This window comes from Psammomys obesus, unplaced genomic scaffold, assembly GCF_907164565.1.
Source record: "Psammomys obesus unplaced genomic scaffold, mPsaObe1.curated_primary_1811, whole genome shotgun sequence".
In the NCBI taxonomy this organism is placed as follows: domain Eukaryota; kingdom Metazoa; phylum Chordata; class Mammalia; order Rodentia; family Muridae; genus Psammomys; species Psammomys obesus.
In genome coordinates this window covers 52,416,757-52,433,939 of record NW_026587216.1, presented here as the reverse complement: position 1 = coordinate 52,433,939, position 17,183 = coordinate 52,416,757, and the positions used below count along the sequence as shown (strand labels likewise).

The following is a 17,183-nucleotide window of genomic DNA, read 5'->3' as shown; positions in this document are numbered from 1 at the left end:
TGTTTGAATGAGTAGGATGGCCACAAGCTGGACCAGCCACCCTCATTCTTCTCCTCCCTGAAATTTGCCATGCCTCCTCAAAGTTTCCCTGGTGCTCTGAAAGTTCATTGCTGTGCTTAGAAAATTCCCTATGTGTTTATGTTCCCTTTAAAACTGAACATGCAGCTAAAACACTTTTAATAAAAACTAAGTAGAAATCATAAGCACATGTCCCCCAAAGCACATGTCATGTATAAAAAGATTCTAATAAACACAACTGAATTAATCTGCACATTGTCTTTTTAAAGTGCACCGCAGTAAATTGTAACAACATTTTCATTGTCACTAGCCCCCTTGAGTTTTGCTTTTAAATAAAGCTAAGTGTCTATCAACAGAGATGCATAGGGATTTGACTCCAATATAATGGCAATGAGCAGCAGTGTCTTATAGGAAAGGAAAGGAATGGATTAACTCAACCAAGCTTACATCAGCAGCATAAAAACCACCTACAATTCAAGTTATTGGCAGGTTCAATGAAGCACAATTCTGATTCATGCTACAAAAATAAAACCAGTCAATTAAACTAACAAAAATCGCCCCCCCCCCACACATCTTAAAGTTTTCTTAACCTAGAGGTAAACATATATACCACTCACTTACAGTATATTCTTGACTTCAGGATCAAAGTACTTAACATACACTCACACTTACAAACACACACACATTATAAAAAAAAAAAAACGTTTAGAAGCCATATGAAAAAGTTCAGTCAGTAAAGAGCCATAGTCACTACAAATGCCTCAGAGTCACCGTATTCACAACACCGTCCGGTGCTCCCCACACACATAGACAGCACTGGGGCGTATCCGTCGCCTTGTGTGCCCGGGGAGCCGTGGCAAGAACTTGAAGGACTTGGGCATCATGTCCAAGCAGGCATCATGAAACTTCTTAATCCTCCAGTAGTATATCAGTGGGTTCAATGCAGACTTGAGGTAGCAGAGCCACAGCAGCCAGGTGCTAATCTCAAAGAAGTTGTGCTGATAGTAGAAGTGCTCACTGAAGGTAGCCACAAGGCTGTATGTGGTGAAGGGGGCCCAGCAGACAATGAAAACAGCGAAGAGGATCAAAATGGTGGTGAAGGCACGTGTTTTAAAGCCCATGTCGATGCTCATCTGGAAGGGTCTCTGTAGACTCATGAGACCAAGTTTGCTGGCCTGGCTGAGACATATCCCTTCCGGGTAGCTATGAATCCTCAAGGCGTTGTGCCGAAGGGTATTGAGGATGCCCATGAATGAATACAGTATCACCAGGAAAGGTATAAAGAAAGAAATGAGAGAAATCAAAATCACATAAGCCTGGTATCCGGAATTGGTTGTATACCCAAACACACACTGTGGGGCCCGAGAAGGTATCTGCAGATCAGGATTTCCCACAGCCAAAGGAAAAGCTATGGAAAAAGCCGTTGCCCAGGAGACTGCGATGAGGACCTTAGCCCTGTAAGGATTTAGCTTATCTTGCCTCTGAACTATGATCAGGAACCTGTCGATGCTGATGATGAGCAGGATGGCCACTCCCTCTATCACAAACAACCAGAAGAACATAGCAGACAACCTGCAGAAGAATTTCCCAAATATCCATCTGGTGGTAAGAAGAGTTACCAAGGCAAAGGGCATGTTCAGCACTGCAAGCAGCATGTCTGCAAAAGCCAGGCTGGCAAGAAGGATGTTAATCGCAGAGCGCATAGCAGCTTTCTGGTAAACCATGAGGCAAACAACCAAATTTCCAAGAAAAGACACAAACAGAATAAATATCATTACAGCCGAGAGGATGATCTGGACAGCTAAGTTTAGGCTCCTGACAACTGCGGGTGTTGGGCTTACAGCTGTGCTGTTCGCTGCCAAGGAACTAAATCCAGTGCTAGTCATGGTTTCAAGACTGTATCTAAGCAACGGGCCAGTGCCAGGAGGCTGAAATGGTAGAGGGACTGTAGTGTTCACATGGGAGTTTTCATAGATTACAAATGTCGTATTGAATGTCCCAGAATGGGATGCAGTCAACACTGCTGAGACAACCATGGTTCTAGGAGGATGGTAGGTTCAGGCAGAAATGTGGGTCCTCATCGGGCATTTTGATACAGCACTGTAGGGTCAGGTTCCACTGATGGGCTTCAATACACATTCTTGAAAACAGACAGAGTTCCATCTTCCACAAGAATCCTTTTGCCTGAAAATAAGCACAAAACAAAGACCATGAGATCAGATTAGTAAACACATGTGACTATGTTGTGTCACCTATCCAAGTACTGGCTAGGACTGTATTCCCTGCTTAGCTTCTGAGGTCATACAAGGCTGAGTGTGGTCAGGATAGCATAGCTGTAGACACATTTGACTTTTCTATCTTTCATCATGTAGGGTCACTCTTTTTCCTTCTAACCCTCTAAAACTCTGTCCTGCTATACAATCTTAGAAATTTTATAGTATTTGTATATAAAGCAAGATGGATCTTGAAATGCATTAAGAACCAAGAACAGAAGTCAAAACCTTATGTTGGATGCTTTTTAGCTTCAGTGGTCCTCTCTAGGAATCAGATCATTGAGAAAGACTGTAAGTGTCGGAGGTTGGAGAAGATCTGAGAAAAACTGTCCTTTTGGATTTGGGAGGCCTGTAGGAGTCACGAACTCACAGCAGCTATGGTTGCATGCACAAGATAAAGCCATTGTGGCAGGAGTGGGAGGGGTTTTGAGACCTATCTGAGGTGCTCTGGATAACGATAGCCTTGGCTGGAGGGGGCGAGTTTCCTTTGATGGTGTGGTCCTGGTAGGCTGGTCACGCTTCAGTGTATGGCCGTACATGTAGAAGTAAACGGGCAGCACAAACTGGACTCACTGGGTTATTGAATCAAATAAAGAAGACACATGGGATATGGCGAAGGGTGGTGGATCTTAGAGGCCTGAGAAGGGTCAAAACACACTGTATGAAAATTTTCCCACATTAATAAAACATTAAAAAATAAACTTCAAAAAACTATACTATCAAAGCTTTCCACAGTCACTATTAATGCAGATTTCACTAATTTTCTTAGGAGAAAAAATTTTAAGTTCTTTCCTACGGGTTCTTATTCCATCTTTACATTAGCATAAAGCTCGATGGCAAAAATAACCTAACCTCAATTCCCAGCTTAACATGCTGGTAATAGCACACTTTAGGTTTGACAGCTCTTAAAGGTAAGAACGGGGGTTATTTTCAATTAAGATCTGAAATTTTTCTTGGCTTTTCTTCCCCCTTTCTCCCTTCCATCTGCCTCTTTCTAATTCCTCCTCTTTTCCCTCTCTATCCCCTCCTTTTGTGTCCTTATGACCTTTTCTCATATCCATCCCCTTCCAGAAATTCCCCACCAACCATACTAGAAAAAGCCATTCAAGTAAAGAAGTCACTTTTCCTAAGCTTCTCTCTTTTCTTCTAAGCCTGTCCATTTTCATCATTTTTTTTCTTCTGATGTGAAGACTTCTGTTTCTCCCAAAGACTGAATTGATACTGTTAGCAAATTCACAGGGGATGCTAACCAAGTAAGAAAGATGGAGGTGTTAAGGAACAGAGAAAAAAGGTCCCTGGATATTCAGAAACTATTCAGAAACTCACAAAGATATCTGACTATCTTTTCTCGAAGACTTGCTTACCTTTTACTTAGTATGACTCCCAACCTCTCACCAACTTATGAAGCCCTCAGTTTTATGTAAGGGGATTCCTCAATCTATGATCCTATCAACCCACATTCTGACATGGCTTCTTCCTTCTGTTGGCCTTAAGTAGGGAGAATCTCTAGAGTTACAAAGGACTAGATTTCTGCATAGATACCGTCAACAAACCCTTAAAAGCTTAAAAACATCAATACATAGAAGACAAAGGCAAAAATCTTGTTAACTCATTGTATAGCCTTAGAATCAGTCATTGATTTTCAAAGGCAATTGTCAGCATTTCACGCATTTCTTGGTGTCAAAGGAAGAGATGGGTCTCATTTGTGAGATCCAAGACGCAGCATCTGCAGTGAGGTCATGCTCCTTCTACCAGCTTTTCATCCATAATTGACTATCCTGTTAGGACTGATTTTATGAATAATAAAAACAGTAGTCTGTTTGCATACAACACTGATTGTACTATTTCCTCTCGTTCTACACCTTACTGTTGTTAGCCCTACTAGATTTTCTCTGTACTCACATGTTCACTCTAAAAGGTGAACACACCTTGACAAAATGTCACATTAGACATAGTCACATTAGTGACTACTGAAGTCTATAATCACAAAGGGGCAGTGGGAAAGGAACCAAGATTAGTATAGTTTTTCATCCTAATCATGCCAGTCTGTTCAGAAAGACCCCGAGTACAAACTACCACCAGAGAAAAATTTGTGTAGACAGACATTTTAATTCTAAGACAATAGCTTAAATCATGTTTGGTCAACTGTGTTAAAATGTTTAAAATTGTGTTTCAGGGATGTCAAGGTGGCTTAGTGAATAAAAGCACTTGCCAGCAAGCCTGACAGTGTGGATGTGGTCACTGGTAAAGGAGAGAACTAAATCTCACAAGTTGTCCACTGATTTCTATAGGTGTTTTGTGACATATACATTCTTCTCCATAAATATATGTATACATGATTAATAAGAAAAATGTAATATAAAATTTAAATTGTATTTCAACAAGCATTTATTGAAACTGCAGTAGTAAATTCAAAATACTGAATGTCCTTGGGGCTAGAAGGACAGAGGTAGAGGCCTTGCCTAGTATGCAAGAGGGACTAGATTCAACTCCCTGAACAGCAAAATTAACTGACCAAAAATAATTAAATTAGAAGCTGGGCATGGTGGTACATGCCTGTAATCCCAGCACTGTGGGAGGGCTGAGGCAGGTGGATCTTTGTGAGTTAAAAGCCAGGCTGGTCAACAAAGTGAGTACAAGACAACCAAGGCAACACAGAGAAACCCAGTTGCAAATAAAACAAACAAAAAAATTTAGACTAAATTAGATTTAGTTTTTTGATCATGATGAGGAACAACAATTACAAATGGAAAGAAACAAAAGCAAAATATTAAGTTAAATGTGCTTTTTAACTTTTTATAGTTCCATATAAAACCAAAGCATCTTCTTTTTTGCCAAGCCTCCCATTACTACACCAACTTTAACTCAATTCATTCAATTACTGCTCAGCCTTCAAATATTTGCTGAAGGCATGCTATGTTCCAGTTACTAAAAGTAAAGTGATTAACAAAAGGTCCTAGATTTTCGCTTAAAGAGAGCAGAGTGACCAAGGACACTGTAACTTGAAATTCACTCTGAATAGGTTTTGTATCAATATATATATAAACTAAAAAGATTAAATATGTAACTTTAAAATCCATTAGTAAAGTTTTTGTTTGTTTTTACTTTTGGAGGTCTGTAGACCTCCAAAGAGACTCTAATTAGCAGTGACCACAGAAAAGCTCAGGTGGGGCTGACAACAAGGACACTGGAAGCCCGTGTGAGGCCTATGTCTCCTCCACTGTGGACTCAGAAGCAGCAAGTGTACATCTCCAGTCAAGTAGCTCAAGGCTGAACTCACTAGCACCACCGTGCTGGAAAAGGTCGGTGTTGGGCTGCAAATGGGATCAAACAAATGCCAACAGCCCACAGGCATGCCAGTTCTTCCCCAGCTGCTGGCATCTGCACCAGGCCACCCGCACAGGCAGGCAGCCCCATCTGGGAGCTCACAGAGTGAAAACTCACCTCCACGAGGGAACCCTGACCCCCCACATGCTAAAGGCCTCTTACAAGTTCCATCACTTCTCAACAGTGCTACGCTGGACACCAACCCTCAACATGAACTTTGGTGAGAATAATCGCAGTGAGATCATAACATCACCAAAACAAAACTAATGCTATAGAACAAAGGTGAAAGGTTTTGTTTTAGTACACCTGATGAAGAATAAGCATTCAACATGAAATCCATATCTTTTAAAAGCAATTCAATTTAGTCTAATTTTAGCAAGATACAAAAAAAAAATGTGTTAACTTGGTCCTTTACTTATCATCTCTTTTTAATTTACTCTAATTGTTATATAAATACAGATAAGTAACACATGTGTTTCTATGGCCCAAACCAAGTTTCTGAGTTCTAGCCTTACGTGTGCACATGTGTGTTTCTATGCAGGGCATGAAGGCATGAGTGCAGGAACCAAAGAGGCCAGAAGATGGTGTGAGACTTTTCCAGAGCTGGAATTACAAGCAATTACGAGCCATCCAACCTACAGAGATCCTAGGAACTGAGTTGGGGTCCTCTGTAAGAGTATGGTCTTCACTTTGGAAATCAATATGGCACTTTCTCAGAAAATTACTCAGGATGATCTTTTCTAGTTCCTACCATTTGCTGACAAAATTCATGATTTCCTTATTTTTAATAGCTGAGTAGTATTCCATTGTGTAAATGTACCACAATTTCTGTATCCATTCCTCCACTGAGGGACATCTAGGCTGTTTCCAGATTCTGGCTATTACGAATAGAGCTGCTAAGAACATGGTTGAGCAAATGTCCTTATTGAATGGTGGGGCATCTTTTGGGTATATGCCTAGGAGTGGTATAGCTGGATCTTAAGGTAGCACTATTCCTAATTTTCTGTTTCTGACTCACTTCCTTCCTCCAGGTTCCTGCCTTGGGCTCCTGCCCTGGCTCCTTCCATGACAAATGACAACAATAAGCTAAAATAAACTCTTTCCTCCTCAGGTAGCTTTTGGTCTGTGTTTTATCACAGCAGGAGAGATCAAATGAGGACTGTCACGTTAAACTTCCTGGTGCCATCCCTTCCTTCATGCTCATGCATGCTACCTGGAGGATAAACTCCTCAGGATTCTCAAAGCATTCAAAGTGAAATGATTTGGGGTGGGGTGTAGAAAGGAAGATTGGGTAGACACATTTTTCTTTACCCAGATAAAAGTTCAGTATTTAGTATATACTTGGCAAAAATCCACTGAGATATTAATTTTTGTCACTGCACTCAGATTTTTTATTTCCTGTCAGGAAATCCTTAAGAGTTGTTTTATAGAATTGCTTTTGAAGAATCTACTTTTCTGACTCTGTGTTGCTTTTCAATGGTTCTTTAGTGAAATGCTTGGTGTGTGTTATCCAAACAGGGTCTCACTATAAAGCTCTGTCTGTCCCAGAACTCACTATGTAGATCAAGCTGGCCTTGAATCACAGAGATCCCCTTGCCTCTGCCTCATGAGATCTGTACCACCATGGCCAGATGCTTCAAGAACTTTTAAAAAATCATTTCTTTCCTTTTTTTGCATAGTTGGAATGATTATACTTAATATGAGAGACTGAAAATGACTTTCTGATGTTATAACCAAGGGAAGAAAGGAATCATGTGTATACAGGGTACAGAAGAATGGTTTTTTGTTTATTTGTTTGTTTTTCTTATTTTTTTTAATTTTTAACTTCATAGTTTATATATTTTCCCTAAATTTCCTAAAATTGAATGTTAGTCTGTTTTTAGGTATCTTTTAAAAGTCATTTGTCAATGATTTAACTCAATGTCTTTCCTAGCTTGCTAACATTTTAAAAAGTCAATTTGAGGACATTTCTTTCATTATTATTGAGGATAATTACATCATTTTCCCCTTTCTTTTCCTACCTCCAAACTCTCTCATATGCCCTCCCTGCTCTCTCTTAAATTCATGACTAATCTTTTTCTTAACTGTTATTACATACATATAGAGAGAGAGACACATATATTCCTAATACATAGTACACCCTTCTCAGCCTATATAATGTTACTTTATGGGCTGGAGAGATGGCTCAGCCATTAAAGGCTGAGCTCACAACCATAAATAATGTTATTTTATATGTGTTTTCAGGAACGAAAGTTTCAATTACAATCTTAATCTTTAAACTTTCTCTAAATCTCAACCAACTATAGCAATGGTGGCAAATCTCTTTTCAATCATAAACAATCTTAAAAAATCTAATAAACTCAGAGTTGATAAAGTGTTCAAGGACTGAGAAAGATGGAAGGAGGGTCAGCTACAAGCCACATGTCACAGTACAAGAAGGACAAGCATTCACTTGGGAACTTTTTTCTCTTTTCCTTCTCTCCCACTTATAGTAAGTTCTGTTTCTTCTTAGTAGCACCCTTCTTCCAATGGCTTATCCTTAGTCACATGATCTTAGTCACATGACTTATAACACTCCATCTCCATGAAGCAGCTGATCTGATGACAGGCCAGTAGACCTGCTGGTCCCTCTCTCAGAAGAACCACATTTTCCTTACTTCAGTCTACTGTTCTTCCTTTACAGTGCCACTCTGTCCAGATACCTTTCTTAGGGCTGCAGCTTGGAGAAGGCACACCCTTTCTGCTCCAAGAGCACTGTAGCAACAACTACAGGTAGACGCTGTGCTTCAGTGACAGCGACTCACCAGGGACAAGGCACCAGTTAGGAATTCTCCTTGGGTTTTTTTTGTTTTGTTTTGTTTTGTTTTGTTTTTGTTTTTGTTTTTGTTTTTGTTTTTTGCTAAGACCATGAAATGACTGGGCTTTTTTGTTTGCTGTTTTTGCTGTTGATTTTTTTCAGTGCAGTAACTTGGATTCCTTAAATTAAATATATTCTGTAAATATGACTACACACCAGTAAAATACTATTTCAGCATGAAGCTCTTTAATTATGTATCAGATCTATTTCAGGGGCTGCAAAGATGGCTCACCAGTTAAGAGCTCTGGCTGCTCTTCCAGAGGACCCAGGTTCAATTCCCAGCACCCACATGGCAGCTTGCAACTGTCTGAAACTCCAGTTCCAGGGGATATGACTCCCTTACACATGCATACAAGCAGACAGAACACCAAATATACATAAAATAAAAAATAAATAAATTATTTAAAAAATATTTCAAACATATTTAAGATTTAGAGATAACTATAAACTTAGTAAGAAATACTTCCAAATTAAAAGAATATTTTCTTTTCCTGATCAACTTCCCACTTCTCTGTATGGTACAGACTTGGCCACACACTAGGGATATTTCAAACAAAAGAAAAATATTAAGGAGCCTTTTTAACTCAATAAGACATAGTTAAGTAGCTTGAAGCTACAGACCTGAGAAATACAGAGGGATGCTTATAATATAATGTTATTTGAATAGGTGTTAACATTGCTTGTATATCACAGCTATTTATACATACACACACAAACACACACACACACACAGAGAGAGAGACTGAGAGGAGAGAGCAAGAGAGAGATAATTACCCAAATGCCAAACTTGAATGTTAATAGTGATTAGAATATGGGCCTTTCCATTTTTTAATGAATTATATTGTACTTTGGTTACTCTTATATGAAAACAGAAATAATTGCCTTCAATCTCCAAAAATATGTTCAGTGCATTTAAAAGAAAGCACAAAAACAAGGTCTCAACATTATAATTTAGTAAAGCCAAATTCCAAGGGTTAGGAGATGGCTGAGATGAAAAGTGAGTGCTGAGCATGATGAAGAAAGATGTCTGATGTCAACTTCTGGTTTTACATGCATTCACCTGTATGTGCACACACACATACATAATGATACACATGTGTACATAACACACACACACAGAGAGAGACAGAGAGAGATACAGAGACAGACAGAGAAGCTCTGAATCTAAAACTGAGAATGGAGATCCAGGCTTGAAATCCTAGCTCTCTGAAGCCTGACACAGGAGTATTTCCTTGAGTATGAGGCCAACCCGGAATGCCTGCTAAGTTCCATGACAGCCTTGGCTACCCAGCAAGGCTATCTCAATACAAACATAAAAAAAACCTCCATGTTTATGAGAATCACTCAGATAACTGAGTGACCCAGCTGACACTGAGGTTACTACAGGAACTTAACCACCTCCCTAACGGACAAATTCTGGCAAGTACGACCCATTTCCTATTATGATGAAATGTCACTGAAGACAGACCAGATGTGAGATGAGGAAGAATGACCCCGCTTCCTGATACTCCTTCTGAACATCTTCATCGGGGACAGGTTCTAAGTATTTAGCTTCCAGCCATGGTACAGGTGTCTCTGGGAATGGTGAGCTCCACAGGAAGCCACAGCAGAGCAAAAGCCCCCAGGAGATTCCCAACCCTGGTGCTCTCAGTTGGGAGTTTGGGGGGTTGGGTGAGGGGAGTGTGCCAGCCAGTGCTTCCTGTTGCTCCTCCAGCTTTCAGTGACTTCAGCACACTCCCCAGACCCTATATCCTGCTGATGCTCTTAGAGGGACTTCATGGCCCCAGTTTGATCAATAGCTGCCTCCTGTCCCTGTGTCTTTTTCTGTCTCTTATCATTGCACCCACCTCTTTTTTTTAATGTTCAAATCTTTGTTTATTATAACAAATATGCTACTTATTGATTGAGGGTATAAATTAACTTTAAGAGATAATTACTCTTTCTCCAGAACATGTATCATTCCTATTGGACAACTGTTTTGCCTTGAAATACTAAAATCTTTATTCCAAAGCATAACTTGTAGGGGTGTTTTTTGATATGTTTTATACATATGTATGTGTATATATACATATGTGTATACACATATATGTGTGTGAATATATATATAATTATATAGATATATAATCATTTTAAGAACTTTAAGTATATTTTGACTATTATTGCCTCTTTAAAAAACAAACAAATGGGTTTTTCAATATCCTTATCTTAGCCAGGGCTATATAAGAGAAAATTCCAATTTTTTAATTGTCATTTTTAAAACCTACTTTAGAGTTTACACAGAATCTTAGAGTTTCCAGATCTTAAGATACTAAACTATAATGATATGTTTTTATTTTATGTTTGAGATTATAATATACTTACATTGCTTCCCTCTATACCCCCCATCCACTCCCTGCTCTCCTTCAAATGTGTGGCCTACTTTCCACTAACTATTATTGTATATATATGTATATGTGCTGAGGAGAGCTCTTTAGTGTGAAGCCAGAAGCTATCTTTGTTTCCTCTCGCCATTACTTCTTCCTTTGCTTCCCATAGTGAGGGGAACAAGGACTATTTCTAACAGGAACTCAATGACTGGCTCTTTGACCTCCCCACCCCCCAAGGGAGAAGCAGTCTTGTTAGGCCACAGAGGAGAGCTTTGCAGCCAGTCCTGAAGATACCTGATAAAACAGGATCGGATGAATGGGGAGGAGGTCCCCCCTTATCAGTGGACTTGGAAAGGGGCAAGGTGGAGATGAGGGAGGGAGGGTGGGATTGGGAGGGAATGAGGGAGCGGGACACATCTGGGATACAGAGTTAATAAAATGTAACTGATAAGAAAAAAATAAAATTAAAATAAAATAAAGTGTCTAGGATGTTGGAATCTGAACTACACATCATACCAAGAAATGAACATTTTTTCCAGGGGAAATTTTTGTTTTCAGGCAACAGTAAACTCACGTGCAGTTATAAGAAACAATGCAGAGATCCTATTTGCCCTGCTTCCCCAGGGTCCTGTAACACCAGACACAGTTTCACAATGAAGTAGAGTCCAGACACACAACTGTTCTCTGACCGACAGTCAACCAGCTGTCTTTGGCCTATCATGGACACATCAGTCCTACTCTTCTACCACATGTGGACTGAGACAAACAATCTACCCTCTTGGACTATAAGGTCATTCTCAGAGTGTGATCCTACTGACAGACTAAGAGTTAGGCATTTCCCTGACAGAGAGATAGGAAGGCCACAGATAGATGATAAAAATGGCAAAATTCTGGCATCTTGTTCACCTTTCTGACTTGAAACAAAACCAGCTTAAAAGTCCTCATAGGCTTTTTCTCCTGCCAATAGGAGAGAAAGCAAAGTACTGAAAGACAAACGGGAGCTAGACAGTGTCACTTCACTCTAGAAACATTGAAGATCTGTTCTTCATATAATGTTCTTAAGGTTAATCTGAGTTCAAAGCTGTCTCGATCCATTTTGCTACTTTCTCATAATTCTTCAACCTTAAGATCCAGATAATTTCTCCAGCATAATAATAAAAGCTTCTAATAGATAGATAGATAGATACACACACACACACACACACACACACACACACACACACACACATATGACTCTTCCAGCATTCTGTCTGTTACTGTGATAAAAACAGATACGAAAACCAGGTTTGGAAAAGAAAGGGTTCATGTGGCTTATGGGTCACAAGGCCAGCCAAGGCAGGAACGAAGAACACACCAAAGTGGCAAGCTGCTTCCTGGCTCTCTCCGGGCGTAGCTCTCTTTCTAACATCTCCCAGGACCACCTACCCATGGCGCAGTACCACCCATAGTGACTAGGCTCCCCCACACCCACCGACAGCCAAGGAAATGCTGCCCAGACCTGCTTACCAGACAGTCTGATAGAGGAACCTCAGCGGAGGTTCCCTCCTCCAAGGCAACTCTCGTGTATGTCACTGCCAAAAATTAACCAGCATGGTGACGTTCTGATTCTTTATCTTTTTGTAGTTTATATAGTCTTTTAGAGTTTCAAGTATTTCAATAACAGGCCAACTTGACTGAGCTTGTTGCTCGGCACTTTTTTCTGATTTTCTTTTCCATTCTATATTTTATATTTCCATTCTATATTCAGGAGACTTGTCCTTCCTACTTTCCTTCTTTCTTTTTTCCTTCCCTCTTTCCTTCCTTCCTTTTTCTTTTTTCTTTTCCACCACAAATTAGATTTCTTAGTCATCACTATTAAAAATCTGGATTTTAAAAAGATTCTTGGAACAATAATTCATAATCTCTCTTAGTTACTATTGTATTGTTGTGAAGGTATACATGAATAAAGCATCTATAAAAGAAAGCATTTAGTTGGGGCTTGCTTATAGTTTCAGAGACTGAGTTCATGATCATCATGGCTGAGAGCATGGCTGCAGGCAGGCAGGCATAGCACAGCAGCAATAGTTAAGAGTTTACATCTGGTCCACAAGCAGGAGCAGAGAGAATGAAACTGGGAGAGAGAAGCCTCTCATGGACTTTTGAGACCTCAAGGTCTACCCTCAATGCCACACCCCCTTCAACAATGCCAACCCCTTAATTCTTCCTAGACAGTTCCACCAGCTGGTAACAACCAAATATTCAAATATACAAGTCAGTCAATCAAACCAGCACACACACTATCCACCAGCTTGTTCGGCTTGAGCACCTGTCTCATCATCAGTAGCTTTTCCAGGACTATCACCTTCACCACAGAGTTCATAAGCTTTTTTTTTTTTTTTTTTCATTTCAAATGTGAGTTTCTTTAGCATTTTATTTTTCTAACAAAGACATTTTTAAGAAGATAAAAGGAACGGCAAACCGTTTTTATGTGTTTCCCAGTATTATCTGGATTCCTGTCACGCAATTTGCCTGCACTTCTCGGGTCGTGATTTTCAGCATCTTCTCCCAGCCCTTGCAGACCTGCTGGGGCTGTGCATGAAATGCGCTGCATATGCAGCTGTGCTTCTTAGTAAAACCAACACAGAGCAGGTCCAGCAAATAACCACCAGCTGCGTTGATGTCAACACACCAGCCTGACAAAGTTTTCAACAGAATCGACTTCTAAAACTGTTTACCTGAAATCTCTTCTAACAGTAAAAGTAAGTAAAAGTCTAATGACTCTACCAGCTTTCCTCTTCCTCTGAACAGCAGCCACATGACCCCAAGGCTGTGCTGGGGTCACCAGTTTGTCCCTCAGGGAACTCCAGCTCTCCCCGTGCTCCTGATCTCCATCCATCACGTCATATGCAGCACTGCTGTTTCTCTTCCATCTCTACTCCCATGGCCTGGATCACAACAACTGCTTAGTGACAGATCTCAGTGCTTACTGTTCTTTACCGACCAACTGTTCAGTGCTTTCATATCAGCTGAGGTGAGAAGAGTAGATGCCACGCCCACACCTCAGCACTAGTAAAGAGCAGCTCGAGGATGAGAGCTCAGGTAACTTAACTCCTGTCAGTGAACGGTTATCACACAAAACTGAGGAAAAAGCAAGACTTATTACAAAACACATTTTTTTTTAAAAAAGGAAAATATTCCTACCATTTCTTAAATACTCACTATGTATCAGTCCTTAGCATATACAATCAATGGTGGTTTGAATGGGAACAGCCCCCATAGGCTCGTATATTGCAATGTTTGGTGCCCAGTTGGTACACTGGGAAAGAATGGAGGTGTGTCCTTGCAAAAAAAGGTCTGTTACTGCGGGTGGTGAGGGAGGTTTCAAGAGCCCACAATACTCCCTCCCAGTTAAGCTCTTTCTCTGTCTCCTGCTTGCAGATAAGGGTTTGAGGTCTCAGCTACCTGTACAGCTCCATGCCCGCCAGCCTGCTGCCCTGCTCCCCTCTGAAACTGTCACAGAGCTGGTTGTCAACTGGCAACATCTGGAATTAGCTAAAACCCACGCCCCTGGATACACCTGTGATGGATTCTTTTCTTACTTAAATCATTTGAAGTAGGAAGAGCCAGTTTTAATGTGGGTTTTTTAAAGTGGGAAGACACAGCTTCAATCTGGACCACATCTGCTTGCAGCCTATATAGAGGACATAAAAAAGGAAAGCTTTCTCTCTCACCTGCTTGCTCTCTCTCACTTGCTGGCAAGTTCATTCCTCCACTGGCATTACAGCCTACTTCTTTGAAATTCTGTCATATACTGAAGACCAGCTGAGACATCCAGCCTCATGGACTGAACAGCTACTGGATTCTTGGACCCTGTGCTGGTAGAAAGCCATTGTCGGACCAGTTGGACTACACGCGGTAAGTCCCACATATATGTGCATTCCACAAATATATTCTATAAATATATATTCTATAATACATATTCTATTATATATACATATATATTCTATAAGTTCTGTTCCTCTAGAGAACCATAATGAATACAAACTGTAAGTCCCAAATAAACTCTTTCTTCTGCAGTGTCAAAAAAATGCTGTCTCTACCCAGAGGGCTTGTGGAGACTGAAGCAAGGACCATGCTTGGACCATGGACTGGACCTAGGCCCCTACACAGGTGTAGCCAATGGGCAGCTTGGACTTCACGTGGGTTCCCTAGTAAGGGGAGTGGGTACTGTCTCTGATATGGACTCTGTTGCCTATTTGATCACTTCCCCCTGGTGGGGGTGCCTTGACAGACCACAGGGGAAGAGGATCTGATCAGTCACGTTTCAACTTGATGTGCTGGAGTAGGTTGGTGAGGGGGCTCCCTTTTCTGAGGAGTAGGGGAGGGGGATTTGGGAAAGGGAAGAGAGGGTGGGATCAGGAGGAGATGAGAGAGGTGCTACAATCAGGACGTAAAGCGAATAAATAAATAATATAATTAATTAATTTTAAAAGTGTCATCCCTACATCTGCCCTACATCCATGGCCCTATACCTTGAGGTTTTATTTTTACATGGGACTTCCCTTGAGATTCCATTTTTCTTCAGACTACTATCCTCTGAGGGCTTAGGGCAGTGTGAGAGCAGACAGTATTTTGTGCTGTTGTTGAAATGACAAAAAAGAAAAAAAAAGCAGGACAATAACTAAGCAAGGACAGTTCTGAGAGTAAAGCTGCGATTCAAACTTAAACTAGCCCCATCATTCTCATGTCAGTACTGCATCCATGGAAATATCTCGCCAGGCAGGTCTTATTTTAGCTCACAGGGTTCCCAGTTAGGTAAGACTGTTGATAACTTTCTTGCCTCCAGAAGCCTTCATAGCACCTTCCAATACTATGAAAGATTTCCAGCAGCTTCCTGGTCGGCACCACCTTGTTTCCTTTGTGTTCTATGACCAAACTGTCTAGTGTCTTCAGCAATCGGGTCATATTATCAAGTTAGCTGAGCAACCAAGAACAACAGTAAGAACCTGTATTTGGTGGCAGGGGGAGGGGTTGTCTCTGGGAAACCCCTGACCAACAACTTAGCAGGAAGTAACCCACATGTGGCATTTCTTTTTATTTGGCAACCTACAGCTTCGGGAGGAAGGAACCCTAGCCCCTGTGTATAGGTTAGGTCCAATTAAACTTGTGTGCATGCGTGTGCGCTTGTATGTGTGTGGTGTAAAATGTAGGCTATAAAATAGTAGTTGTAGGGCCTGGAAAGATGGCTTAGCGGTTAAGAGAACTAGGTGATCTTCCAGAGGACCCAGATTCAAGTCCCAGCACCCCACCCACATGGTAGCTTACAACTATCTGTAACTCTAGACCCAGGGCATCTGACACACCCTTCTAACCCCCACAGAATACATACCACTGCACAGATACATCCAGACAAAATACCCCATTCATAAAAATTAATTAATTAACTTTTAAAGTGGCTCTCCACGAGGTGGAGTCTTCTGTCTCCTTGACCCCTGCAGCTGTAATCTCAGCTCAGGTCACCCCCATAGACTCCCAGGAGCCTCCGCTGGCCCAGAGATGGCCCCCATCAATTTCCCTTCTCTCTCCCAGCCCCCCAACTCTCTCCATACCTGATCCCCACCTCCTCTCCCACCTATTTCCCTCCCTCCCTCTACTTCAGATATCTATTTTATTTCCTCTTCTGAGTGAGACTCAAACCTCCTCTCTTGTATCCTCCTTGGCTTTTTGGATCTGTGGATTATAGCATGATTATCCTGTCCTTTACAGCTAATATGCACTTATAAATGAATACCTAAGTGAGGTCTTGGTTACCTCACTTAGGATGATATTTTTTAGTTCCATCCATTTGCCTGAGAATTGCACGATGTTTTTGTTTAAGTCCCATCTCCTATAGCCAGGTGGGAGGTGGGACTTCCACTGGAGTGGGGGTGGGGCACCAACCCACCCATAAAACCTTAATCCAAAGTTTGTCTTACCTATAAGACGTGCAGGGATAAGAATGGGGCAGAGATTGAGGGAATGGCAAATCGATGACTAGCCCAACTTGAAACCAACCCCATGAAAGAGAACCAACTCCTGAAACTAGTAATGATACTATGTTGTGCTTGTAGATAGGAGCCGAGCATAATTGTCTTCTGAGTGGGTCATCCAGCAGCTGATGGAAACAGATGTAGAGACCAGCAGCCAAACAACAGGCAGAGCTCTGGGAGTTCTGTGGAAGAGTTGGAGGAAGAATAGAGGGAGCCAGAGGTGTCAAGGACATCATAAGAAGACCTACAGAGTGAACTAACCTTGGCCCACGGGAGCACAACGGAGACTGAACCACCAACCCAGGAGCAGGCATGGGCTGGACCTAGATCTCCT

The 17,183-nt window shown here is 41.2% G+C and overlaps 1 protein-coding gene across 1 annotated transcript in view; it reads right to left on the bottom strand.

The window, feature by feature from the left end:
* Window positions 1-739: 739 nt before the first annotated feature.
* Gpr63 (G protein-coupled receptor 63) overlaps window positions 740-17,183 on the bottom strand; it is a 44,233-nt gene continuing 27,789 nt past the window's right edge. Inside the window, exon 2 of the mRNA XM_055603505.1 lies at window positions 740-2,202. Within this exon, the coding sequence (XP_055459480.1) occupies window positions 795-2,054 (1,260 nt within the window). The 5' untranslated portion in view covers window positions 2,055-2,202 and the 3' untranslated portion in view covers window positions 740-794. The remainder of the gene's footprint in view (window positions 2,203-17,183) is intronic.